This window comes from Brassica napus, chromosome A1, assembly GCF_020379485.1.
Source record: "Brassica napus cultivar Da-Ae chromosome A1, Da-Ae, whole genome shotgun sequence".
NCBI classification, from domain to species: Eukaryota; Viridiplantae; Streptophyta; class Magnoliopsida; order Brassicales; family Brassicaceae; genus Brassica; species Brassica napus.
The window spans coordinates 7,716,396-7,741,886 of NC_063434.1; the positions used below are offsets into that span (position 1 = coordinate 7,716,396).

General features: G+C 38.9%; 7 protein-coding genes across 8 annotated transcripts; 5 read left to right on the forward strand and 2 right to left on the reverse strand.

Moving 5' to 3' along the window:
- Positions 1-527: 527 nt before the first annotated feature.
- On the forward strand, positions 528-2,941 carry LOC106375991 (putative E3 ubiquitin-protein ligase UBR7). Of its 2 annotated transcripts, none has more exons than XM_048741325.1 (6): positions 528-651; positions 899-1,016; positions 1,309-1,467; positions 1,554-1,826; positions 1,912-2,508; positions 2,605-2,941. In XM_048741325.1, the coding sequence occupies exons 2-6, from the start codon at positions 933-935 to the stop codon at positions 2,692-2,694; spliced, it is 1,203 nt and encodes a 400-aa protein (XP_048597282.1). In that variant the 5' UTR covers positions 528-651; positions 899-932; the 3' UTR covers positions 2,695-2,941. The 2 variants fall into 2 exon arrangements, with proteins under 2 accessions (XP_048597282.1, XP_048597283.1); XM_048741326.1 differs by having other exon boundaries at positions 646-714.
- Positions 2,942-5,223: 2,282 nt separating this feature from the next.
- LOC111202218 lies at positions 5,224-6,266 on the forward strand. Its single transcript, XM_022694703.2, has one exon. It carries the CDS (start codon positions 5,598-5,600, stop codon positions 5,949-5,951), a length of 354 nt encoding a protein of 117 aa, XP_022550424.2. The 5' UTR covers positions 5,224-5,597; the 3' UTR covers positions 5,952-6,266.
- An 894-nt stretch (positions 6,267-7,160) lies between these two features.
- Positions 7,161-8,149, reverse strand: BNAA01G13500D. Its single transcript, XM_013852944.3, has one exon. The coding sequence runs from the start codon at positions 7,855-7,857 to the stop codon at positions 7,333-7,335; it is 525 nt and encodes a 174-aa protein (XP_013708398.1). The 5' UTR covers positions 7,858-8,149; the 3' UTR covers positions 7,161-7,332.
- An 8,312-nt stretch (positions 8,150-16,461) lies between these two features.
- Positions 16,462-17,590, forward strand: LOC106415660. The gene is made up of 3 exons (XM_013856417.3): positions 16,462-16,665; positions 17,063-17,205; positions 17,389-17,590. The coding sequence occupies exons 1-3, from the start codon at positions 16,596-16,598 to the stop codon at positions 17,404-17,406; spliced, it is 231 nt and encodes a 76-aa protein (XP_013711871.1). The 5' UTR covers positions 16,462-16,595; the 3' UTR covers positions 17,407-17,590.
- Positions 17,568-18,553, reverse strand: LOC106415659 (NAD(P)H-quinone oxidoreductase subunit S, chloroplastic-like). The gene has a single exon (XM_013856416.3). It carries the CDS (start codon positions 18,535-18,537, stop codon positions 17,704-17,706), a length of 834 nt encoding a protein of 277 aa, XP_013711870.3. The 5' UTR covers positions 18,538-18,553; the 3' UTR covers positions 17,568-17,703.
- A 2,133-nt stretch (positions 18,554-20,686) lies between these two features.
- LOC106415748 (nucleoside diphosphate kinase IV, chloroplastic/mitochondrial) lies at positions 20,687-25,350 on the forward strand. The gene is made up of 13 exons (XM_013856517.3): positions 20,687-20,928; positions 21,034-21,171; positions 21,395-21,432; positions 21,516-21,566; positions 21,647-21,814; positions 21,907-22,019; positions 22,128-22,639; positions 22,906-22,975; positions 23,063-23,130; positions 23,215-23,304; positions 23,385-24,504; positions 24,574-24,619; positions 25,012-25,350. Exons 1-7 carry the CDS (start codon positions 20,847-20,849, stop codon positions 22,249-22,251), a joined length of 714 nt encoding a protein of 237 aa, XP_013711971.2. The 5' UTR covers positions 20,687-20,846; the 3' UTR covers positions 22,252-22,639; positions 22,906-22,975; positions 23,063-23,130; positions 23,215-23,304; positions 23,385-24,504; positions 24,574-24,619; positions 25,012-25,350.
- LOC106415749 lies at positions 22,468-25,350 on the forward strand. Its single transcript, XM_013856518.3, has 7 exons — positions 22,468-22,639; positions 22,906-22,975; positions 23,063-23,130; positions 23,215-23,304; positions 23,385-23,533; positions 24,574-24,619; positions 25,012-25,350. Exons 2-7 carry the CDS (start codon positions 22,906-22,908, stop codon positions 25,174-25,176), a joined length of 588 nt encoding a protein of 195 aa, XP_013711972.2. The 5' UTR covers positions 22,468-22,639; the 3' UTR covers positions 25,177-25,350.
- Positions 25,351-25,491: the final 141 nt, after the last annotated feature.

Consider the following 25,491-nt stretch of genomic DNA (forward strand, 5'->3'; position numbering starts at 1 on the left):
GAATATCTTTAAACCTTCTAGACCACCAGATGATGTCTTTGATCCAGTTATAGTCTGAAAAATACAAAGCCTTATCTTTTAGTATCTGAGTGGCTTTCAAACAATCACTCTCCATAACAATTTCATATAACTTTTCATCCAACAATGTTGAAGTGCCATTAATATAGCCTGCAATTCCGAATCTAAAGCATTTCCAACCTTTCCACCCACCACTATTATCTCTTATGAATGTATTATTATGGTGGATAGTAGCGTTACAAAAGAAGAGTTATATTATCAAATCAAATCTAATTGTTAAGAACTAAATTCACACCCACACCCATTTCTTTTTTTTCTTGTTAACTAATAAATTCAAGTGTTCTCTTTTTTTTTTGTCAACAATTCAAGTGTTCTCTACAAAACAAGAATAAATATCCACAAAAAGTTAAATGGAATTTCACGATTTAGTTGAATAGAGAATTGAACAAAATAAAAACATTCAGCAATAATGGAAAACAAAAAAAAAAAAGATGGAGGGAGGGAGGGAAAATGGAAATGTGGATAATTGGCGGGAAAAGGACGATAAAGTCCCTGGGTTTATATAACAACCTTTCAACTCGGCTAGATCCTTAGTTCTAGCCCAAAAGCCCTCCTTGTGCTCAGCTTCACACCGTAACTTGCTCTCCCCCTCTCTCTCTAGCTCTCTAGCTCTCACTCTGCGATCATATCTTATCAGTATTGCGAAAATGAAATAACCCTAATTTCTATCTTCTAGAACACTATTAGTAATCGATCGATGATTTTGCGAAGAATCTAGGGTTTTCAAAATTTCCAGAAAAAAAATTAGGGATTCTCTCGTTGAGTCTTTCTAATAGCCTCTACTTACATCCAATTTCATCTCTATCTGTGTTGTTTTCAGGTGTGAGATTGTGAAAGAGTGATCGATTGCGAAAATGGCATCGGGTGATTTCGAGGACGATGCCGAGGCAACTGTAACGATGGAAGAGTACATCGAAAGCATGGATGCCGAAGAGCTGGTACTCATCATTTCTTATCGTTAAAAAAGTTTATTAATTTCGCATTTTCCTTTCCCTTCTGGGTTATTTTTTTTTTTGTTCATCATTGCTTTTTTTTTTCAGAATCTTGTGTTTGTTTTGTTTGTAATCACAAGTTATTTGGATATTATTACCTGGTTTGTGTGATTCTTGATCCTTGAATGTTATTATTTCAGAATCTTTGTTCATCACTGGCATTTTCAGAATCTTGTGTGTCCTGTTTTTTTATTAATTATACATTCACTAACTTCCTTTTGTGATTCTTGATCTGAAGGAAGCGGATTTGGTGTTGGGTGGAGATGAGGGAGATGAGTGTACTTACCCAAAGGGTTACATGAAAAGGCAGGCCATTTTCTCTTGCATCACATGTACTCCAGAAGGGAATGCTGGAGTTTGCACGGCCTGTTGCTTAACTTGTCACGATGGTCATGAGGTTGATATATATTTACATATTATGTCTATTTGATTCTTATGTGTTAGTTGGTTTGCTGATGGTTGAATATTGTTGTGGTTATGAAGCTTTTGGAGCTCTGGACTAAGAGAAATTTCCGATGTGACTGTGGGAACTCTAAGTTTGGAACTTTAGCGTGTAAGCTTCTCCCGGGGAAAGATGTAGACAACTCTGAGAATTCTTACAACCATAACTTCAAAGGCTTGTACTGCTCTTGCGACAAACCTTACCCTGACCCAAATGGGGAGGAACATGGGGAGATGATACAGTGTTGTATCTGTGAGGATTGGTTTCACGAGGAGCATCTCAGTCTCAAATCTTCGGACGGTGTTAGTAGCCAGGTTTGTGATCAGAGCTTACACTTAGTTTACGTTTGACCTTTTGTTTTGGTGTTTCTAGTTCAAAATTTTATTTAATGTTTAACAGATTCCAAGAGATGAGGAAGGAGTGCCGGTTTATGAGGATTTCATTTGTCAAAACTGCTCTCCGGTTTGTTCGTTTCTCACTCTTTATCCCGAGAAACTGTGGGTTGCTGCCAAAGTGGATTCCAATGGTTCAGCCAATGCTTGTGCAGACACTACCGAGTCAAACCAAACCTCCACAGCTACTGAGCCTGTCCAGCCTGAGAACAGTACTGAAGCTGAAAAATCTGTTTTGAGAGGATGCTCTGAGAAGCTCGCCGACTCTGAACCCTTTCCTGCGGCTGGTTGTGCTATTGCGACGGGTCTAGCCTCGTGTACTGAGTTTGAGAAGAAACCGCTGTTTGTAACCAAAAACTGGAGGAACATGCTATGCAAATGCGAGAAGTGCCTAGAGATGTACAGTGAGAGAAAGGTTAGCTATTTACTTGATGCAGAGGACACGATTGCTGAATACGAGAATAAGGCGAAGGAGAAGAGAACAGAGAAACTGGAGAAACAGGAAGGCGAAGCACTTGATCATTTTAACAATCTCGACCATGTAACTAAAGTTGAGCTCTCTCACGGCATCAAAGACTTCAAAGAAGGGTTCAGGAGTTTACTGGTATACATTTATAAGAACTCTGATACGCCCATGAACCCTCTCTGATCCACAGCTTTTTTTGAAAAGACACTCTGATGATCTTTTTTGTTTTTGTAGGAGTCTGTTGGTACTTCAAGGGCGATAACGTCTGAAGATGTTGAGGAGATGTTCTCAAAACTGAAAAATAAACGCAAAAGAATGGAGTGAGTTAAGTAGTCAATGATGAGAGGAGGTACGAGTTATGAATGTACTAGAGTCGTTTCTTTCCATATCGCATGTTAACTTTCTTTAGGTATGTTGGTTTAAAATGAGGAGTGAGGTTACTCTAATCTCTTGACGGTCTTTAGCTCCCAAGTTATGCAAACAACTTTGTACTTTCAGTGTGTGGAGTTTGTAGCTTGTGTAACAGCAGACTATTATTATATATATAAACTACTAGTTCTATTTAGTTTTATTATCAGCTATTTTATATGAATTTAGAAAATTTCATTACAAAAATCTTCTGTTCACTTCTTCCTGCCTTCCCTTATTCTTCTTCTTTTTCATTTAGTCAAATGGTTTTAACATCCAAGATTGAGGACTAGAAAAGGAACTGATACTCTTTCAAGTCAATTTGGTTTTACCATGGATAAGTGGATTTATATAAAACAAGTAGTTTATCTCAACTTCTTGAACCCTGATACTGGGTTTTAGTGGCATGGAAGACCAAACCTTAAACTAATCAAGTCTGGTCTTTAACGCTGGGCCATCTAAACTACAAAGCTTTATGTGTTGGGCTTGGGATGACCAAATTTAATTTACATGTGAGCCTCATATAAGAAAAGAGTTAGATGTTAACGAAAAAAATTGATTGAAAAGAGGAAAAGCTATGATAATTATGGATAAATGATTATTATTGAGTGACCACAAACAAATAATAATTTGTTAGTCAGAAAACGAAAAGCTAATATTTCCACGTCAGTTTTTGTCTTTTTGTTATTTTAAAAGAAAAACAAGTATATTTAATTAAAGTTGTAACTTTGTAAATTTGTGGCCCCTTGGAAGTGAATGGAATAAACGACAGACCCCATGACACCGCCACGTACTTGTTGTCCTTTATGCAATTTCCACGAAGTTTCGCCCGTCGATAAGAATTGATGCAATCCAATAACTATACAACGCGTAGCGCTTGATAATGATAAGATCGCTTACTGATGACATTTTACGTCTACAAGTACTATATTCTATAATTAAATATGCTGAATTATTTGGTGTTCATATTTACGCTATTCGTATAAGTTTTAAATGCCAGTAATTATGGTTAACACATCACCATCGTACATATTCAGACGATATAGCTATAAGACAACGGTATCAACTGTATTTGCGCATTGTATAACTTACGAGTGTGTTTTAGACCATCTCCAATGGTACTCTATAATTTTTTCTATATTTCACTATTATAGAGTTGGATTTGCTCCAATGGTTCACTCTATAATAGAGTTACTCTATAATAGAGTGAAATATAGAGTAATCTTATTTTTTTACTCCAAATATAGAGTGAAAAAACAAGAGTACTATATATTTTACTCTATTATAGAGTAACTCTATTATAGAGTGAACCATTGGAGCAAATTCAACTCTATAATAAAGTTATTCTATTTTATTGTAAATTATAGATAAAAAAATAGAGTCCCCTTGGAGATGCTGTCAAACGTTTATATTTTAGTGGTTGTGATTGAATTTCAACAATCGATTTCTGTTAGTTATTGTATTATTTGGTTTTCGGTCCCTATAATCCGGAAAGAATGGATTTGACATTGTTTGGAACAGATCATACTATGAATTATTGGATTCTATATTACTATTAATGATTAATTTCCAAGGGAAACGAAGATGAATGTGTTATGTGTCGATAAGCTAGTAGCATGTGACATTTGTTTTTAATAATAGTAAGTAGATGGGTTTTATATTCGAATTAAATTATACCATTGAATCTAGCAAAGGCTATTAAAAAAGGAAGGAAACAAGACAGGTTGGTGGTTGGTATAAATGTGCATTGCCAGGTTTTAACACGGTTTTGGTTTGGTTTAAAGGTACCACCTAACCGGAGAGAACGTGATATTGCGTTTTTGTGTCTTTTACAATATTCATACGTGTAAATCTGTCATCGAAATAATACTTTAGACGCATGCAGCATATATATCCAGACGTACTCGCATTGCATTGAATTTTTAGGGTTTATTTATTAATTAACTTCGTTTCTGTATACTTGTTTTTTGCTGGTGGAGATGTTCTTCCTCGTTAAAAGAGCTATTCCAAACAATTTTAAGATTATACGACAAAGATATAACAACGTAAACTATGTTTTCTTTAACTAGAAGGAAACAGAACCTTGGACTTAAATTTCCCTCTTAACTAGACCAGCATGCGCTAATACTAACATGGTGTAAAACATTTCATCTGATTTTATACTATGAGTTCAACAAAACCAGTCTTCATGCTTAAACTACTAGACTACCATATCCACGGACCACGGTGGTATTATAATTTATATCTTGTAAATGAATTGAATTATAGTCTAGTCTGATTGATAATTTAAAATGTGTTTGTTGCATATTCATAGCAAATTTAGATGAATGTAAGCTAAACTAGTCCAGCTATCCGCAGTTGTCGTTAGTGATATTGAACTATTAAGTTTAGGTTTGTTTAGCTTTGAGCTATATCTCTCAGTCCCATTTTTGTTGTTGTCGTTCAATTAAACTATAACAAACTAAGCATCTTCATAACCGAATAACAATTTTTTGTTGGTTGAATTTATTATCAATAAAAGAGGAACGATAATGTACATTTTAAAAATATAAATCCAACAGATCAGCATCTTTACTTTGAGTCATCCATCTATCATTAAACAGACGAAGCTCAACATTGTATATAAACCATAGCACACATTGATCTCTGCAAGTCTCCAACAATCATCAGATCACACAGAAGAAAAAGAGAAGAACAAAGATTTTTTTTTCTTGGGAATTTCCCAAGTTTTCTTTTTTCTTCTACAATTTTTTTGTGGGCATTTCCCAAAAATATCATTTTCCTTTTTGTTTCTAAATTTGCTTTTATATTTTATAAAAATGGGAAACTGTTTGAATGGAGGAAGCAACCTTAAAAGAATGGTTCAAGAAGAAGAAAAAGAAGTGAAGAAAGATTACAACAGAAAAGATAGGAAGGTGAAGATTGTTCTAAGGAGAGATGAGTTAGAGAAACTCATTCTCTTCCAGTTAAACGCCGGTGGTGACGTCCAAGGCAAAGGAGAAACAACTTTAGCTTCCTTCGGCGACTTTCTCAGGGAACTAGAGGCGGAGAGGTTTGCTGGAGAGGCTGCAGCAAAGGCTGCTGAGGAAGAGGAGGAGTCTCGCCGGAGATGTCGAAAATGGAGGCCTTCATTGGACAGAATCATTGAATGGCCTGAAGAAACACTTGCGTAATTACTTTTCTTAATCCTTTTATTTAGATCATTAAGTTTTTTAATTTGTTTAAGATGGGATTTTTTTGTGGGAGAATTTGTTTTTGCCTGTTTTTCCTTCCTTTTCCCGATGGATTTTTTTTTTCACTTGAGAAATGTTTTGTTCTCAAAGTGAGATATATCTTCGGTGTTTTGAAACTGGCAGACGCTTATTTTACCACAGAGAAATCCCAAAGAAAAAAGTACGAAACTATGTATTTTATTTTCGTCTTTCATGTATAACGTTCAATGTGTCAAGTGTTACAACATAAATAAACTTGTGTTGCTTTGTCTTTTATATAATGGCAATGTGTTTTCATCAAACTTACACCCTTGACCAATGTAGTCAAGACTTTGTCCCTCAACGTACGTCATGAAGACGTATTGATAACGTAATTCGACGTGGTTTATGCATCAAATAAGTCTATCAACCTAATTAATTTGTTAACATTAAGGTATGATTTAGCATCAAATACTAAATAGTGATGGTAGTTGATTGTCTTGTTTATTCAATGCTACACTTTGGCGTTTCTTCGTGACCTGCCCTACAACGAACACCGCATAACTGTTATGAAAGTTGACTAATACGTACGTCTTTAAAACTAATACCATCAAAATTCTATCTACTTCGGCAAAGTGCAAAGTGCAAACTGCTATCAATGAGGACAGATCTATGTGCAAAAAAAAAGAGGACAGATCTATGTGCAAAAGTAAAAATGAGGACAGATCTATGTGCCTCGTTGGACATATGGAAAACAAAAAGTAGATGAAGAATATATATTTTTAAAAATTACTATATACTTTTAAAGTGAATGTTTATTAATTAAGTTTCGCATATATTTGATTAACCTTACAACATTATATTAGATCCATTATAGCTTTTTACTGTGAGAAATAATTCATTCTGGATCAATTATAAATTACTTAATATATTAAAGTTGAATTAACAGTCGTTTTTATACCAAAATTTTGTCTTAATTAAGCATTTTCCAGCGGATTTTAATCCAAAAGTACAATAAAACCAACCTCTACGCCTCAAATTGTACTGATACCCATCATCATGGTAGTATAAGATTCAGATGATATGTTTCAATTTCATATTTGATTATTTAAATCTTCCCCAGTTCGTTCCTACTTTACACAGCAGTATTATACTATCATGATACTATTATCTACGTGACAACAATAAAAGTAAACCCAAAACCTTGTTATAATATATACTATGTGACAAGATATATACACACGATGACTTAATAGATATATATTACTCTAAAACTACAAAACTTCGACGAATAAGTTTGAAATTAAAAAAAAAAACTAAAAGTTATTCGATAACCAGCAGCCATTTCCTTTTTCTCTCATCATTACAACTTGGAAGCCACCACCACAACATCGAGTTGAAGCTGATGATTCGAAAAGTATGCAATCTGGTCCACTACATGCTCCAAATCCAAAACGTTGTCGTCTTTACATTTCGCTAGTAGTCTCTGAGCTTCCTGTTTGGTCATCTTGATCTTTACCCTCACTACTTCCTCCTTCCCTTCAACCTTATTCGAACCTTCTTTCTCTTCCAGAGGCTTCTCCTCAGGTTCGAACTCATACCTCACTGGCTTGTTGGGCTCGAAAATCTTATTCTTCTCCAACTGAAACCTCACAACTTTACGTGGCTTCAGAGGCTTTGCCATCTCTTCATCTTCATCTTCGAACCTTAGGGATCTGTCAATCCTCTTGGCTCTTTGCAAGCAACGAGACTTTTTGATGGGTTCTACTGAACACTCTGATCCATTCAGAGGCGATGTTAAGTCGTCTTTGAAGATTGATTTTGCTTCTAGAACGCTCTCGTATCTTTCTTGAAGTCCGTTGAAGCATTTAGCTAATGAATCCATCATTTTTTTTTCCTATGTTGATACAAAAGGAGGGAAAGCTTTTGAGTTATCTTCTTGTTTTTTTTTGTAGAGTTGCAAGTTTAATTTTCTACATCTTACCAAATGAGAGACGAGAATATATATAGGCGACCAAGACTGTGATTTGACTGATAGGACACGTAATGGCGTGTGCTTTGGTGTAAAAGGAAGATGTAACTTTGCCGTGGGGGTACTAGAATTTATTCAGGTTTGTTTTGTTTTATTACTGTGAGAAAAAATGTAAGAAGCCTCTCTTACTTATTAATACAAAACAATTTATAACTTCATTAGTTCAGTACTTCAGTTGACTGTCGAAATTGTCACGAGAAGATTAAGTTTACTTGAATTTGAGGGGTAAAATAAGTGGTTATGAATTTATTTATAACGATCATATGAATATACATGCCTGTCTGATCATGAGTTTGGAAGCAGTTAAATGAGTCATGGCCTAATGAAATTATGATAAACGAAGCAAACGTAATATCATTAACTAGTCAAAAGCTTTATCATGAGTCATGACGTTAAAGGTTCCCCTCTTATGCGCCTGAAAAGGATATTAAGTAAATAATGTCACATTTCTCTTGTTATCAATCAATCACTATCTATGAGAAATATCATCAAATACCATTCGTTCTAATACATTTTAAAATACAAAATTTCCACAAACAAAAATGATGCCGTGCCACTAGGGGAGTTCTATATGAAATGGTCAATTTCTCCATTTTGAATTAGTTTAACTATAGTAGAAAGAAAAAATACTCAGTAATACTAATCTAATATAGTAATATTTCAGTAACATCCACACACAGCTAACAAAACCTAACAAATATGAACACATGTGTTTGTCACAGATTCTTTATGTAAACTATCGAATACTGAATAGTAGCTGATTACGATGTCCTGATAAATATAATCGCGTATGAAATTATATGGTATAGTTAATAGACCGACATCTAAAAGTATTAATAACAAAACATATTAGAAAATTCGTGTATATTTTATAACATTCAATACTACAATAGGGAATTTTATACGTAGAATTGTATATATTAGAGTAGAAGAAAATAAACACATAGGTGGTTTAATTTTAGATAACGCGTTTTAAAGCTTTACCAATTTTTGGTGTTTGACGACCAACCACTTCAAAAGTTTTAGAGGTTGACCAAGTCATGGTTTTAAAGTTTCCCATCAAACACTCATATGCTCATGTCTCACTATCTTGGGGAAAGCATCATACCATCATACTATATACCCAAGAACACGAATCTGATAATATTATTCCAAGTTACCAAAAATGTTAGTGGTAGTGATGCAGTTTTCGATAATTTTTCTTTTTGTATTCCGAATCAAAACTTTCAAAAACAAATTCCAAATTAAAGGTGATCATGGACCTCATAAAAACTAATAATATTATGCATAATTTTTTTTTATTAATCTGTGGGTATCTAAAACCTATAGAAAAGTCGAAACTAATTTCTAAGTAAAGATACAATACTCAGATAAATTTTTAATGTGAATATTTAAATGGACTGTAACAATGGACTCATATCTATCGTATAGATACGTGGCTATACGATAGAGTATAGTGAGAGCATTTCGAATCCAGAATCACATGCAGAACTCACATGCCATTCACCATGGTTAATATTATTAGAAATTCACAAACACAAAACTTAATCTATGGAAACTATGGCAAGAATATCTTTGATAACTCTGCCCAATAAAAAAGAATATGTTTGATAGGCTTATAAAATGGTGAATTGGCAGAATGATCACGCGATTGGGCATGTTCTTACCGATCACACATTCATTCTGCGCATGTTCTTACCAATATCACCTTTTATATATTTGTTGCAATTGACGCGAAGAGGTTTAGGGTCTTAGTGGGCACAGTAAGCAAGAAGTGGTAAATTCACCTTCCCATCACCCTAAAATCCTAAATGTCAAAAATGTCTTCTCACCTCCACAACACTCCCACATGGCTATGCACACACTCTTCTAATTTTACTATTCTTAACCACGTTTAAATTTAAAAATCTTTCTTAAAAACTCTCCCAGGCACTTTCTTCGAGGTAGTTTCAGCTAACCGGTTTCCAGCTCCCAGATTTACCCCAACCACCCTGTTTTTACCAAAAGTAGTAAGTTTTTCAAAAATTACCGCTTTTTGAAAAACCACTTCCCGCGGTTCAGCCCCCGATGACTAGTCGGAGGGTCCGTCTTCCCTCGCCGGTATGGTAAGAACAGCTCCCCGATGCTTTGGTTTGAAGATGGGTGGTACAAAGCTTTCTCGTTCCCTTAACTGTATACTGGATTTCTAAGTTATCGTAACAATCCTTGTTTAACAGTGAACTTTCGTAGATTTTACAGAACTTTCACACCCTTTGGGTGAAGAACCTTTAACTAATAAGTGAAGAAGCGGCTCGACCCCAGATGGCGAGACGTCTAACCTATGAGGAGAAAGGGAAGGGACCCCTTGAGAAAGCAGAGCCGCAGAGAACGGGCAGAGTTAGGGTTCCTGAGGTGGACACCACCGAACTCATTCGGAAACATGAGCTAACCCTCATCGGAAGAACCACAAACCCGAGACTACAACGTATCTGGTCTTTAATCCCTTTCCTCTCAGATCTCTGGAAAACAAGAGCGCGACCTATTGGCTCTGATCTAGGACAAGGAGTGTTTCAGTTCCAATTTGAATCACAAGAGGATCTACAACAAGTTCTTGATAATAGACCTTATCACTTCGCTAGATGGATGCTTATCTTACAAAAATGGGAGCCGTCGGTGGACCCAACCTTTCCTTCTCTGATCCCTTTCTGGATAAAGGTACAGGGAGTCCCGCTCCACCTCTGGAGCAAAGAGCTGTTGGAAAACATTGGGAAGGATCTAGGAGAGTATGACACATGTGAAATCCTGCCTGGGTCATATCGAGTAAGAACACACATTAATGGGTTGCTCCCATTGATAAAACACTACACCTTGGAATTAGCTAGTGGAGAAGAAATCACAGCTAACCTGGTGTATGAAAAGCTGGAGAAACACTGTGGCCGCTGCCTGATGCTGGACCACGATGAAGACAAAGACTGCCCAATCGCAAATAAGGAAAGGGAAGATATGAGGCAGGAAGATAAGAGAAAAAGCACCCCGACAGAACCACCTCAGAGAACGCATGCGAGCCACAGAGCAGCAAGATATGATGAGGAAATGAGGGCGGTATCTCAAAGAAACAACAGAGACCAGTCAAGCTACTACAATAAAAGTACCTCCCAGAGAAACCCTCACCCAAGCTTTGGAAGGGACAGAATGGTTGACAGATCTTACAGGCCCCAGAGAGCATGGGATAATGACAACGGTGGGCATAGAGAGCCCCTGAAAAGATCTTCAACAGCCCAGCCAAACAGACCTCATCAAAGTGAGAAGCAGAGAGAGGGAAGATGGGTGGAGACTGGACGTAGACTACAAACATCCTCCCGTAGCAACGAGAGAGAACTTTCTAGGAATGATTCGAGACTCTCATCCTCACGCAGAGCTAGCAGAGAGGAGGTAAACACCCCCTTTAATGAGCACAAGAGAGAATATCAAGCACAGCCTGATATAGGCCACGCTGGGGAGAAGGAAAAACACCCAACTGAACCCAAAGATCAAATTCCTGAAGAGATTATGGCGGAAGCTAGGGAAGAGTTAAGAGAGGTTATGATCCAATATACCTCGATCGCAGATCCATCTGAAAGTGCGGCTCGTAAAGAGAGGCTGAGAAGAGCAGAAGAACGAGGAGAAGTTGACGAATCTGCAGAACAGATAGCGAGACAACTGATGAGAGATCAAAAGACAGCAAGAGGTGGAGCAATACCGGAGCAGACCCAAACCAGAATCCCAGTTACTCAAAGACTTGGCCCCTCCAGTCCCTTGGCACCACAGGTGGAAGTTGTAAATGAGCAGCTGCGCATCCCAGCCAAGAAGCGTTTGGGACGACCTCCTACCAAAAAACCTCTGGGAGTCAACACAGCTGGAACAAGAACCTCGACTAAAAGAAGAGTAGCTCCGGTCAGGACTTCACCAATAAGGAAGCAAAGTACTAGACAATCAAAGCCCACAGCCAAGGTAGCAGAAGCAGCAACTGCTAGAGGAAAGAGAGCGAAACAGAATTTCGCAGAAGCAGGAAGCAGTAACCCGGTTATCAAGCTTATACCGGCGGCTACAAAAAAGAAGACGGGTTTTCACAATCCGTTAGCTCCAGTTCCTTAAAAGTAGCATGCTGGAACGTCCAAGGGATGGGGAACCCCTTGACGGTCCAGAGACTAAAGGATATACAGAAATGTATAAATCCGAATATTATGTTCCTCTCGGAAACAAAGAATCCCGACGACTTTGTGCTCCAAAAATTGGTCTCGTTGGGCTTTTGTAACCACCACCTTGTATCTCCTAGTGATCAAGGAGGAGGGGGGTTAGCTATATTTTGGAAGGAGGGTTTTGAACTGGAAGTGTTAAGCTCTTGTAAAAACTTTATCGATGCACGAGTTCAATATGAAGGAAAATTTTTCTATGCCACATTTGTTTATGCGGACACAGATAATGTCAAAAGAAGAAGCATGTGGAAAGATTTGCTAGACATTAATGCAGCTAGAGGAGGAGCCTGGTTTCTATCGGGAGATTTCAATGACATAATTTGCGACCAAGAGAAAGCAGGAGGTGTAGAGAGGACCGAAGGATCTTTTGTAGATCTTCGATCCTTCATGTCGAAAGGGGACCTGTATGACCTGAAGCACTCTGGTGATTTCTTGTCTTGGAGAGGAGTGCGGTATGACCATGTTGTCCACTGTCGGCTTGACAGAGCGGTGGCAAATAGCAGCTGGTTTGAAGAATTCTACTCGGGTCACAGCGAGTATCTAGAGTTCCTAGGCTCAGATCACAAACCAGTCATCTCATGCTTTGATACAAAAAGGAAAAAGGGCAAGGGCCTCTTCAGATTCGACAGAAGACTTAAAGATAATCAAGAGGTCCAAGAGATGATAGACAAACAATGGAAGCTGGCAGGCAATGCAACTGTGTGCCGAAAGATAGCTATAATCCGAAGTGCAATAGTTGCTTGGAACAGAAAACAACAACAGACCAGTAGAGCTATCATTGAACAGAGGAAAGTCGAGCTGGAAGAAGCCATGACCAGCGCTGAAGATGACGCCATGCTAATAGCAATCATCAATCAAGACCTAAGAGAGGCTTACAAAGCCGAAGAAGATTTCTGGCGACAACGAAGCAGAGTGCTTTGGCTCAGCCTAGGAGACTGCAACACGGGTTTTTTCCATGCCACAACAAAAGGAAGAAAGGCAAGAAATAACATCACGGTCTTAGAGGATGATGAAGGAGTGGTGCACTATAAGGTGGAGATGATCACCACAACAATCGTGAATTACTTCACAGAACTTTTCACCTCAATTGAGGCAGAACGGGAACAAATAGTACAAGACGCGCTCTCACCGCTGATCACTGAAGTGGAGAATGATCAGCTTGTGAAGGCCCCAACAGCGGAGGAGATCAGATTAGCGGCTTTCTCGATCCACTCGGATAAGGCTCCTGGCCTCGATGGGTTTTCCGCAGGATTTTTCCAAGCTAACTGGAAGACAGTGGGCGAAGACATAATCAGAGAAGTGGGAAAGTTCTTTGAGACAGAACTCATGCCGGCGGGACTGAATGACACACATATTAGACTGATTCCTAAGGGAGAGAGTCCTCGGTTTGTAGCGGATTATAGACCAATTGCGCTATGCAACGTCTACTATAAAATAATCTCTAAGCTTCTCACCCGAAGACTACAACCGATCCTCTCAACCTTAATCTCAGAAAATCAGTCAGCTTTCGTCCCGGACAGAGCCATATCCGACAACGTCCTCATTACTCATGAAGTACTCCACTTTTTGAAAACTTCATCGGCAAGCAAATACTGCTCTATGGCCGTGAAGACAGACATGAGTAAGGCATACGATCGGTTAGAATGGAGTTTTATTGAGATGGTTCTCACGAGACTGGGCTTCCACCGGAAATGGGTGGCTTTGATCATGCAGTGCGTGACATCAGTCTCTCTCTCATTTTTGGTGAATGACACAGCGCAAGGAAGAGTCTATCCGAAGCGGGGAATCCGCCAAGGCGACCCATTGTCCCCATACATTTTCATCCTTTGTAGTGAAGTACTATCCGGACTATGTGCAAAAGCCCAAGCTGATGGCACACTACAAGGAATCAGGGTAGCTACGGAGTGTCCTCGGGTCAATCACCTTCTTTTTGCCGATGACACCATGTTTTTCTGCCGGACAAACCAACAAAGTGTTACTAAGCTGGCTGAGATCCTCCAGCTCTATGAGCAAGTGTCAGGGCAAAAAATCAACAAGATGAAGTCTGCGATAACGTTTTCAAAGAAAGCTCCACAAAGCCTCAAAGACAGAGTCAAGCGGGAGCTGGATATCCAAAAGGAAGGAGGCGTGGGCAAGTACCTCGGTTTACCCGAGCATTTCGGACGAAAGAAAAAGGATCTTTTTACCTCAATAGTAGACAGAATCCCACAAAAAGCGATCAGCTGGTCCACGCGATGCCTCTCCACAGCTGAGAAAATGATCATGCTCAAAACGGTCCTCTCTGCGATGCCAACACACTCAATGTCCTGTTTTAAACTACCGGTGTCCCTCTGTAAACGGATCCAGTCAATCTTGACCCGGTTCTTTTGGGACTCGAACCAAGAACAGAGGAAGATGTCGTGGTTCTCATGGTCTAAAATGACTCTGGCAAAGGAAGATGGAGGGCTGGGTTTCCGTGATATACAGTGCTTCAATGACGCTCTACTTGGTAAACTTAGCTGGAGGATAATGAACAACCCCGAGGGACTCCTGGCTAGAATTTTAAAAGGAAAGTATTGCAAGTATAGTTCGATGCTAGAAGTCCAAGCCTCGACCACCTGTTCCCATGGGTGGAGAAGCGTCCTAATTGGCCGAGACCTGATTACAAGCCAGCTTGGCTGGGCAATTGGGAATGGAGAATCAGTTAACATTTGATCAGATGCTTGGCTCTCAACGTCGAGTGTGGAAAAGCCAATAGGACCGGTACCAGAATCCCTGATGGAGACTCGAGTGAAAGATTCTTTCTTCCCCAACTCTTGCGTATGGAACAAGGATAAGATTGATGCAATACTTCCAGAGCTTACACCGAAGATCCTAAGCATCCAAGCGAGTCTTGAAGGCGCACCTGACAGGCGCATCTGGCTAAAGCACAGCTCGGGAGAATACACAACGAAGACGGGATACCGAGCAGCACTGGAAAACAGAGCAGAGGAGACGGAAAACAGAGAACGGGTGGAGTTCCAATGGACCAAGAAGATCTGGGAGGTGAGTATACCACCGAAAATAAAACTCCTTATTTGGAAAGCAGTCCACGGAGGACTCCCAGTCAATGAGCGCTTGGAGACCCGATATATTATCCCAAGCGCAGCTTGTGTGAAATGTGGAGAGATTGAGACAATAGCCCATGTGTTTTTCACCTGTCCGTTTGCGAGGGAGGTTTGGGGCCTGGTACCGTTTAAAGCTAATATAGCGCTGAGCAACGTGAACCACTTCATAGAAGGCTGAAAAGCAGTTCACACAGGCCTGTGTCTACCTCCAACAGGAGTAAATGCAGGATCACTGGCAGCTTGGATACTCTGGACACTGTGGATCTCCAGAAACTATAGGATTTTCCAAGGGAAAATATTCTCATCGCAGGAGGTGGTCACAAAGGCTATTATAGATGCTAAGGAGTGGAATACAGCACAGGTGAAGAACATACCGCCGGAAACGGCGAAGAGAGGACCAAGAATGGAGACGAGATTTGATATTATATGCCAATCAGATGCTGCCTGGAAAAAAAAAAGCTCAACGGCAGGAACAGCTTGGAAATTCTCAGGTTCAGACGAAGATCGATCCAGATCAAACACAAAGATTTTCACATTGGTGAAATCACCCCTCGTGGCAGAGGGCTTAGCCTTGCGTTCAGCAATGGAGCAAGCGATTTTGTTGGATTACAAACAAATCTCTTTTGAAACAGACTCGAAGATATTGGTGACAGCTATATTGGAAGGTTCCCACATCTCAGATTTGCATGGAATCCTATCGGATATCAAGACTTTGGCTACGGCCTTTACCTCTATCTCGTTTCATTGGGTCGCTAGAAACTCTGTGTCGGCTGTTGACATGCTAGCTAAACAGGCTCTTAATGCATTTGTATCAAACTTGGTTTAAGATTGAATGAAAAGTTGGTGCACAAAAAAAAAATATATTTGTTGCAATTTAAATTCAGTCATTTTAAAATTCACAAAACCTCAATTTACTCCAAAGAAAGGAACATATTCGAATTCCGGTGACTGAGATAAACCAATGCAGTGTCACTTAATTAGACCACTGGCCTACACAAGAGTCGAGAGGAGTAGGAACCTTACACAAAACATTGGGCGAACCGGGATCGATTTCCCTTGGTACTGCAATCGCAAAACCGGAGAATACCGGAAAATAGAAAACATCGAAAGGGCTAATTAAATGGGCTGTATAACTTAAATGGGCTTAACTACATCATAATGGCCCACGCTTGTAGAAAACTGAAAACTAAAGCCGAAGAAGGTTCGAAGAAGAACGAAGATTTCCAAAGTCGCCGTCAACATTCTCCATTGGGCAACACACGAACGAACGAACGAACGAGAAGGGAGAGAAGAGATGAACGTCGTACATGGATTGAAGAGGATTCCTCGCATTAAGTTCCCTCAGCGTCACCTCAAACCTTCAGGTTTTGATCTCTCTCCTATGCAGAGCAGAATCTCTCTATCTCCTTCTTCGTTTTAACAACAAGTTTCATGATTTGTATTCTAATATTCTCCGATCTGGTGAAAACACCCCAATGATCCATCGATTTGCATGTGTATATATATTCACGGTTTCTAGATTATCTTAGACTGTTAGGATATGAAACGTATCGAGAACATGTTGGTTTATGATTTTGTGTAAGAAAACGGAATCCTCGTACACGATGATGTGTTTATGTCTGAAATCATCACTTTCTTTGTCCTTTTCTGCTGGAAAATGATATAAGTTGCTTTTCTTTTTCTTTTATCGGTCATTTGTAGTTTGTTTAAGCTTGTGACATTGGGGTACTAAAAGTTTTAACCTTTATGATAAAATTACAGAGGGAGCGAAGCAGGTGGAGAATGAAGCAGATACATTCTTCTTCTCCAACCTCAACACCTCCCCAAAGACGACTATAGGCGGGAAGGCCTCGTTGCAGCCCAAGCGCACCCCTGTTTCAAACGAGGAGATGGAAGCCATTTTGGTACGTTACTTGTTGTTGTTGTAAATGAAGTCTTTCACAGTGTTTTTTTTTTTAAAGTTTGCTTACACATGTCTGAGGTTATTCTCCTAACTACTTACCAACTACTAAGTTTATCGCTTAAAAAAATTGAACATTGAGTTGATTTTTTTCTAACTTGTCCTTTTTCTGCTCAATCGTTCACAGTTGGGAGGCTGCATCTGATCATAGAGATGGTGTGGACCTCTTCTCTTCTTCACCATTCACAGAATATACAAGATTTGGTTGATGTCTTTGACACAATAAAACAGACTCAATTTGCAGTTTTTAAAAGCCTTTTTACTTCTATTATATACACTGATTGATTGCATTTTACTCCCTATTAATGATTTGGAATTCATGGATTTTTTATATTACATTGCTGAATTTTATTCCAGAACCAGTCAGAAACTTTGAAGGTACCTTACATATACATTTTAACAGTGAAAGCAAAGAGTAGAGAGAGTAGAGAAAGATGCAACTTTAGGGTGCTGCTTCCTTTTGCATCTGTTCAATAAGAGGCTCAAGAACACAAGACTTTGGATTCTTACCCGGTGGTCCTTTCTCTCTTCTTTCAAGCTCCTCAAGCCTGAACGTTATCAGACGGTCCCAGTTCCCTCCTTCGAACAACACGCCAGCTTTCCCGTCCGTGATCCTCTGCACTATCCCACAGTACATGTGGTAAGGACTGTTTGAGTTCTTGACTATAGCTATCATCCCCGGCATGAGAAGCGGTAGCTCTGGAGCTCTCGGCTTCTTCTCCGTGGCAAATGTGGACACAACATCATCGCTTCCTTGCTTCGGTGGTGGTGGTGGAGGTGGTGGGTTTTGTTCGATGAACGTTTTCAGTCCCTTCTCGCCGCCGGGGAAGCCTCCGGTGAGACCCATCATCTCTTTCTCGAAACCGTCTTCAGGAACTTGAAACGACAAGCTATTGTCGTCACTCTCTTTCTTTGTCTGGTTCTCAGGCTTCGATGTCTCTTCCTCTATGTTCCTCTGGAGCTCCTTCTCGATACCTTTCTCTCCGTTGCATAGTCCCCTTCCTCCCATCACCTCCCATAGATTGAACTTACCCATGGCCTTTACTTGATGAGCGTTTGAGAGCTGTTTTGGAGGCGGGAAAACCGATCGGTTTGGAGTTGAAAATAGATGTGTCTGGCCAAGAAACTTGGTGCCCCGAAGGGTTGGTGTAGTGATCGAATAAGTCGCCATTATAAAAAAATAAACAAGTGAAGAATAGTTTAGAGGTGAGCAAGGAATAATAGGGAGAAGAAGGAAGAAGCGTGATCGGCTTCGTTTATGATGGCCACATATCATGATTCCTGTTGGATGAGTTCTATCTATTTCCCAACCTGATCCCGGTTTATGGGTAACCGGACTGCTTATTTGGGCTTTGACATAAGTAATACAGTGGGCCTTGAATTAAAACACATTGATACTTTTTTTTTGTCTATTTAAAGAAAACAAGCTGCAAAAAATATAAAAACTTATGGATGAATTAGCGAACTGACCAAAACATAGTTATAAATTAAGGAAATGACCATATGGAAAAAATGTAAGGTGGAATGTGACAATTTCAGCTGATGTCACTAGTATTGTGTGGGTGCTTTTGTTTAGAGTAGGTCTCTCTCATAGTCAAAGCCGGTCCCTAACTCGCAGAAAATTCAAAAGAGCAACACTTACGTTGAATTTGTTCACTCTTCGTCGTCTGTCTTGTGTGTTTTTTTTTCTTTGCCAAAATCGCCTACCTTGGGTTTCAGTCTTTCAGATGATCAAAGAGAAGGTTTCATTCTCACACCTTTCTTTCTTCCTTGTTTTTGAATTATGAGAATAGTTGTCAGTGTTTCAAAAAAAAAAAGTGTTTCAAAAAAAAAAAAGAATAGTTTTGTCATGATCATCCTTATTGGTTGCAGAGTTGTGCTTCAATTGTATTTAAAAAGGCTTTCACCTAGAGCCCCCAAAATATATAGTTTTTTTAAGGTTCCAAATTTCAGAAAACAATTAATAGTATAATAGTTTAAGTTTGCCATTTATTTGATAAACTGAAATCAGCAAGTGAAGATAGTTTGATGGCATCTTGTACCAATCTTCAAGCAGCTTTAAAGTATGTACATTATGATGTTATTGTGTTATCTAGACTCATGGATTTTCTTATTGACGATTCCAGTTTCTGTCGAAAGAATCTTTTCCAAATTGAAGCTTATAAAGTTTTATATGCGATCAACCATATCACAAGAAAGGTTAAATAGTGTAGTAATTATATTTACAGAAAAAAAATTAGTTAGAAATCTAGATTATGAGAATTTGGTTAAAGAGTTTGAAAAAGAAGGAAGAAAAATTTTATCTTAGTTTTTTAAGTTATTGTTTTTCTTTTTAATGTTTTTTCAAATATATATTATACTCTAATAAAAAAAATTTATAAAAAAGACCCATTTTTATATTCGTCTCAGGCCCCACTAAATCTTCGCACAAAACTGAATTTGGCTGGTAGAGCTATCAGCAGCAGAGTTAGAATCACTTAGATCACAACTTTCTAACTAAGAAGAAAGACAAGCTTAATTACCTCTCAAAGCACACCAAGTCATTTTCTCCAAGACTGTTCCCCATACTCACATCCAAAACTGTACATATCATCTCGTCTTTATCGTCTATTCCTTACATAGGTTGGAACATGTGGATGAAGTCTTGCGCTATGCTCGTTTATCTGGCTACATGGCTATTTGTTTATCCGAAGTGTAGATGTTTTAGAGAATCTTCAACTCCTTTTTATTTTTTACTCTATAATGCATCTCCAATTTCACTATATTTTTGTTCATCGTTCTATTTTTTACTTTAAAATAAACTACTGGAGTATCATCCAACTTTACACTATGTAAAAAAAAAAATAGAATGAACCATTGGAAATGGTCTTGCTCCATAACAATTTCCATTGATCCGTGAGGGCCACCGTAGTGTAATTGTATTTACATATTTTCCACCTTTGTTCGGTTTAACTTCAGCGCTGGGCAGCTCGCCCGGGTGAACCACCTCCGGTACACAATGCAGAAGTAGATGACTGGATTCCTCCGTTTGTCATCCTTCAAGGCGCTTGTCTTTTCTTCTATTTATTATCAACAGGTAAGTTAAGTTTCACTTTTTTACTCTCTTTGCTTCAAATGTTTATTCTTCTTCTTTTGTTTCTTGAAACCCTCTATTGTATATTTGAGCCCTCAAGATTTGACATTGCTAGTGAATATTGTTGACGTTGGTTCGTTACCAAGCTATACCCAATTGTTGAAATATAGTTATGTCACGCCATTCATGTGCTTAGTTTGATGCTTTTCTTCTTCTCTCCCTCTTGATTTAGCAGCTAAAGGCTTTGGAATATATTCGTTTCTTGAATAGGGCAATGAATCTTGTTGGAAAGGAAAGAAGTGTAAACAAATGGTTCAATTAATAAATAAATCATGCTTCAATTAAACCAAACCGGTTCGACCAGACCCGATGTGATCGAAGTATATGCATGCTTGGTATAAAAGCCTCCAATAGGGTTCACATTTTCCTGAGTTCTCTGTTCCTAAATACTAACACATCACTCTTCTTACCAGTCTTGTTGCATACTTGCATTGCATCGTTAAACACGAGAGATGAGCTCCCAAATATGCAGATCAGCTACTAGGGCAGCAAGGTCTCTCCTTTCTTCATCTAAGAACACTCGTTTCTTCTCCGGTACCTAAACTCTTACATCTATTTATTCTTATTAAAATATGAGCAAAAACCTATTTTTTAACATTTTGAGGCTAAAATGAGTTATTATTTGTTTTTTTTTTTCAGAAGGGAGAGCCATTGGTGCAGCAACAGTGGTGTATGCGTCTGGAAAAGTCCCTCAGAATGCATCAAACTTTCGGCAATCGAGGTCTGGCTTCGCCTCTAAGAGCTGGATCACCGGTCTCCTCGCTCTTCCTACCGCAGGTCTTACATACATAAATGTTGTCTGTGATTTACAATCTATAAGACATACACTCAAATATTTACTTTGGTAACACAGTTATTCAAATATATATAGCTAGGCAACTCTAGAAATGATGTCTAAAAACTTATATATTATAAACTGTTTAGTTTTATTTGTTTCTAATCATATTTTACGTAGATTTTGATATATACCTTGCTTTCTTTGCATGGTTTCTGTGTATAGCCTTCATGCTCCAAGATCAGGAAGTCCATGCTGCTGAGGTAATATATCTACATCTTTCTCTTAGGTTATCTATTCTTTTTTTTTGTTTAATTAGATTCATCATTTATCTGTGTTCAACCAGATGGAACGCACTTTCATCGCTATCAAACCTGATGGAGTGCAGCGAGGACTGGTAAAATATAGATAGACCCTGAGTTCTTTGCTTTTGTTTTCCTTTTTGGGTAAATCTTGCTGCTCACGTCACGTCACCAGATATCAGAAATTATTACCCGGTTCGAACGCAAAGGATTCAAGCTTGTTGGTCTCAAAATCATGGTTCCTTCAAAGGGCTTCGCGCAGCAACATTACCACGGTGCAAAGGAAAGACCTTTCTTCAACGGCTTGTGCAACTTCCTTAGCTCAGGCCCTGTTGTTGCCATGGTAATTTAAAACAACAACTCACTCAAAAACTTTGAAAACCATAAACCGATTTTCTTGGTTTCTCATCCGAAAACATTGAGCTTGGTTTTAAGGTCTGGGAAGGCGAAGGAGTGATAAGATACGGACGTAAACTGATTGGAGCCACTGATCCTCAAAAATCTGAACCTGGAACCATCCGAGGTGATCTTGCTGTTGTTGTTGGAAGGTACATTGGCTACTTTCTTGCATTGTATTTAGTATATAAAACATGTTTGGTTCATTTGTTCATAGGTTAATAGATTTGGCTGTGTTTGTTTTATTGGGGAAATTGCAGGAACATAATCCATGGAAGTGATGGAGCAGAGACAGCTAAAGACGAGATTAGTCTGTGGTTTAAGCCTGAAGAACTCGTTTCTTACACCAGCAATGCTGAGAAGTGGATCTACGGCCAGAACTAGAACTAATCACCCTCTCTTTTTGAGCCGGTAGATAAAAAAAAAACAAAATGTCATCAGAAAAAAATAATTACTGTCTGTTAAATCATATGTAAAACAATAAAAACGATAATCACCGTTTTACTGCGTTAAATTATGTTCGTTTATGAACCAATAATATTATGCCACGTGGAGTTCCGAAACTCTCTGGTACGGACTTGAAATCCGATAAGCAAGGCGGTTAATTTAATTAAATCGTGGAATCCGCCGACCTCGTATAAAACTCGTAAAAATATAACAGTAGCGGACGAGTTGACTCGGTATCTGTTCAGGAAGAAGACTCTTAAGCTTCATTCCGTCGTCTTCTTCGTCTCACTGATTGCTTTCGCTTCTTGCTTTTACTTCATAGACGGTAAAGCGTCTTCGCCTTCTTACGGTTTATCCTCCGTTCTTCACGAGGCTCCAGAGAGTTTCGGTTCTGGTTGTTTGATTCGTAGTCGTAGTCTTTGCGCAATCGAATTGTTTTACGTAGTCTAATTGTGATTAATCACTCAGGCGCTGTGTTGTTTAATATTCATTTCCAGGTGTAGATTAGGGTTTGTATCTTCGCTGCGATTTGTTTGATTTGTGAATTCCTTTTGTGTGTTTGGGTGGATGAATTTGCGATTGTTAGTGCAGATGGAGACTGAGACACAACTTGTGGCTGATCGCATTGCTCTCAACGAAAAGAAAGTTGCCATGGCCTTAGGTTGGTTTATGTTTTATCTTTATGCCATTCTACTAGCTCTCTCTTTCGTCTGTTGCTCTCATGATAATATATATCTTCTTGGTTCAGATGATCTCATCAAGTTGTCAAAGAGAAACACCAAAGGGAACAAGGGCAGAAGTTCAAGGAGACCCAAGGTAGCAACTTTCGTGTTGTTTTTTAAGCTTACATGTTTCATTTAGTTGGACTTGAAATGTAATTTTGTTTTTTTTAATGCGCAGAACAAAAACCGAAACTTTAATGGTGCTGCGAGAAATGGTAATTCCTCTAAAGAGAAGCATTACGTGAACTCACTTTCTGGAGTTAGACAGGTTAGCTATGGAATGTACCCAGCTGATCTACTTTTCTAGGCTTCTTTGGTGTTCCTTTGTTTTAATCTCATAATTCTCAGGGTGCTGTTGAGAAGAGGAGGTCTAACTTCAAGGGAAATCAGTTTCCTGTTGCAACCAACGTTGCTCGTAAAGCTGCTAATGTTCCTCCACCCAGTGTCCGTAGAAGAGCTTCCAATGCTGGAAGGACGACTAGTGCAAATCAGTCAAGGTCTAGTCGCTGGATCATTCTCTGAGCTATTTGTTAATCTGGCGTGGTTATAATTTCTTCAATTCTTTGTGCTTCGCGAAGCTTCTGTTCTAAGTCCCTTCCTGGTTGCTAGTTGGTCATGATATTGATGATTGCATGAGTGTGGTTCAGAGTAATAATCCATTTATGTAGATGAGTTTATGATGGTACTTGGAGGAGTCGGTGAACATTTTTAGTTGGGTAGAGGATTTGAGGTAAAGAAGAACAACTGAAGAACCTTAAGTTTGGCTTCAACTTTTCTAGAGAGCAGAGTATAGCCACTGGCTTAGGGTGTTTTGTCTCCAGACTGGTTTAGCCTTTGATATTCCCTCAGTTGTTAGGATGTGGCTAGGTTGGGCATGAATTTCGGTTGCTTGAAGTTGGTGTTTATTGTCAGATTAACAAGTTGGACAGTCTGCTACCCTACTTGACCTTTGATATGACCTCAGTGGCTTCATGAAACTCTTTTTTCATTCATACCAGTCTCCTAGGTGTTATGTCTCATCGTCTTCCTGCATCCTGAAGAATATAGATTTAGCTCGCTGGGGTTGTGACACTGAATTGGGAGATGTCAGTTACGGTGAAAATTCAGAAGATTTAGACTTCCGAAAGTTCATCAATATACATCTCAGTGTTACTTGGCTGCGTCATCTCTGGGGCTTTATGCTTTGTCTTTGATAAGTTGATTTGTCGGGACATAGGTCATCTCTAGGTGGGTTGATCTGGAAATACCTCAAGAGCTTGCACTTTTTCTGAGTAGTTACTTCGAAATGGGAGTTGTGTTGATGTCTGGGGAGCCTCTAAGACTGGGAAGTGAAGTGTTGCATTGCTTAGTATAAAATGGATATGGCCATGTGCTGCTTGGATTTCGCCTTAGATCCTTCTGTTGTATCAGATCATTTTTATCTGTTGGTGCCACTTGCCAGTTACCGGCTGTTACTTCAAGCTGTCGTGTAAGGTTTTCTCTATTGGCTTCTCGGTTCTCAGCAATCATTTCTTCTTCTTTTTTTATTTATATGCAGGCTTCTTGCTCCACCAGTCCAGAGTAAATCTAGATTCACCACAAAGGTAAATCATTCATTGATGTATGTTATTCAGACCTACTTCTTAGGCCTCTTCTTTGGAGTAGTTTTCCTTGTGGATATGTTTGTGGGGGCCCTGAGATATATTCATAGAAGTGCTTTATGTGTCTATGGTAATAACTGCCTTGTAATGGTAGATATAAACTATAAATGGTCTTTAGATCGATTATGGGTTTGTGAATTTTGAACTATGCAATGAAACGGTGGTGGGTAGGATGTGGGTAAGTTTTGTTAGTAATTTGATCTGATAAACGCATATCATGGTGTGTTATAATGAGCGTGATGACTAAATCTTGCCCAACTCCTTTTATATTAATGTCCAAAAACTTGAAATAATTAATGTTTTGGAGAGCTAATAAAATTGATCTTTGTCCGCAGAGGCATGAGATGGATCAGAAAGTAGAAAATGGAGGAGGGAAATGGAAGACACTAGACTCTCGGTTTGCAATCATGAAAGAGCAGAGGAAGAATAGTACGTGCAACAATGGCGTTGGACTGCAGGTTCCAAGGTTGCCACCATGGGCTAGAGCCAGAAGATTTTAGTTACTAAGCAAACCACAAAGCATTTATACGCGCTCCCTCCACTCTTAGATTTTGTCTTTGGGATTTATATTCTTGTTAAGCACACCAGATAATGCAGTTCCTTTGTGAATCTATGACTTGCGTACATATCTTTTCAAAATGCATCCAAGATATAAATAAATATCGTTTGAAATCTTTGAATGTCCTGTGTATTTGATTGAAGCTAGTCAACATTGGGTTTCTGGTGCAAGGCACGGGTTGGATCACATGTCTGTTTAGACAATAGAAGGCTTCTCTAAACTACTGGCTAGAATTGCTGTTTGACATATTTTGTTT

Excerpts from the sequence above, each read along its gene's own strand:
- LOC106375991 (XM_048741325.1), top strand. The coding sequence starts at position 933 with ATGGCATCGGGTGATTTCGAGGACGATGCCGAGGCAACTGTAACGATG. Across the intron at positions 1,017-1,308 it reads GCATGGATGCCGAAGAGCTG|GAAGCGGATTTGGTGTTGGG; the intron begins GTACTCATCATT and ends CTTGATCTGAAG. Across the intron at positions 2,509-2,604 it reads AAGGGTTCAGGAGTTTACTG|GAGTCTGTTGGTACTTCAAG; the intron begins GTATACATTTAT and ends TTGTTTTTGTAG.
- LOC111202218 (XM_022694703.2), top strand. The coding sequence starts at position 5,598 with ATGGGAAACTGTTTGAATGGAGGAAGCAACCTTAAAAGAATGGTTCAA.
- BNAA01G13500D (XM_013852944.3), bottom strand. The coding sequence starts at position 7,857 with ATGATGGATTCATTAGCTAAATGCTTCAACGGACTTCAAGAAAGATAC.
- LOC106415660 (XM_013856417.3), top strand. The coding sequence starts at position 16,596 with ATGAACGTCGTACATGGATTGAAGAGGATTCCTCGCATTAAGTTCCCT. Across the intron at positions 16,666-17,062 it reads GCGTCACCTCAAACCTTCAG|AGGGAGCGAAGCAGGTGGAG; the intron begins GTTTTGATCTCT and ends ATAAAATTACAG.
- LOC106415659 (XM_013856416.3), bottom strand. The coding sequence starts at position 18,537 with ATGATATGTGGCCATCATAAACGAAGCCGATCACGCTTCTTCCTTCTT.
- LOC106415748 (XM_013856517.3), top strand. The coding sequence starts at position 20,847 with ATGAGCTCCCAAATATGCAGATCAGCTACTAGGGCAGCAAGGTCTCTC. Across the intron at positions 21,172-21,394 it reads CCTCGCTCTTCCTACCGCAG|CCTTCATGCTCCAAGATCAG; the intron begins GTCTTACATACA and ends TTCTGTGTATAG. Across the intron at positions 22,020-22,127 it reads CTTGCTGTTGTTGTTGGAAG|GAACATAATCCATGGAAGTG; the intron begins GTACATTGGCTA and ends GGGAAATTGCAG.
- LOC106415749 (XM_013856518.3), top strand. The coding sequence starts at position 22,906 with ATGGAGACTGAGACACAACTTGTGGCTGATCGCATTGCTCTCAACGAA. Across the intron at positions 22,976-23,062 it reads GAAAGTTGCCATGGCCTTAG|ATGATCTCATCAAGTTGTCA; the intron begins GTTGGTTTATGT and ends TTCTTGGTTCAG. Across the intron at positions 24,620-25,011 it reads AATCTAGATTCACCACAAAG|AGGCATGAGATGGATCAGAA; the intron begins GTAAATCATTCA and ends CTTTGTCCGCAG.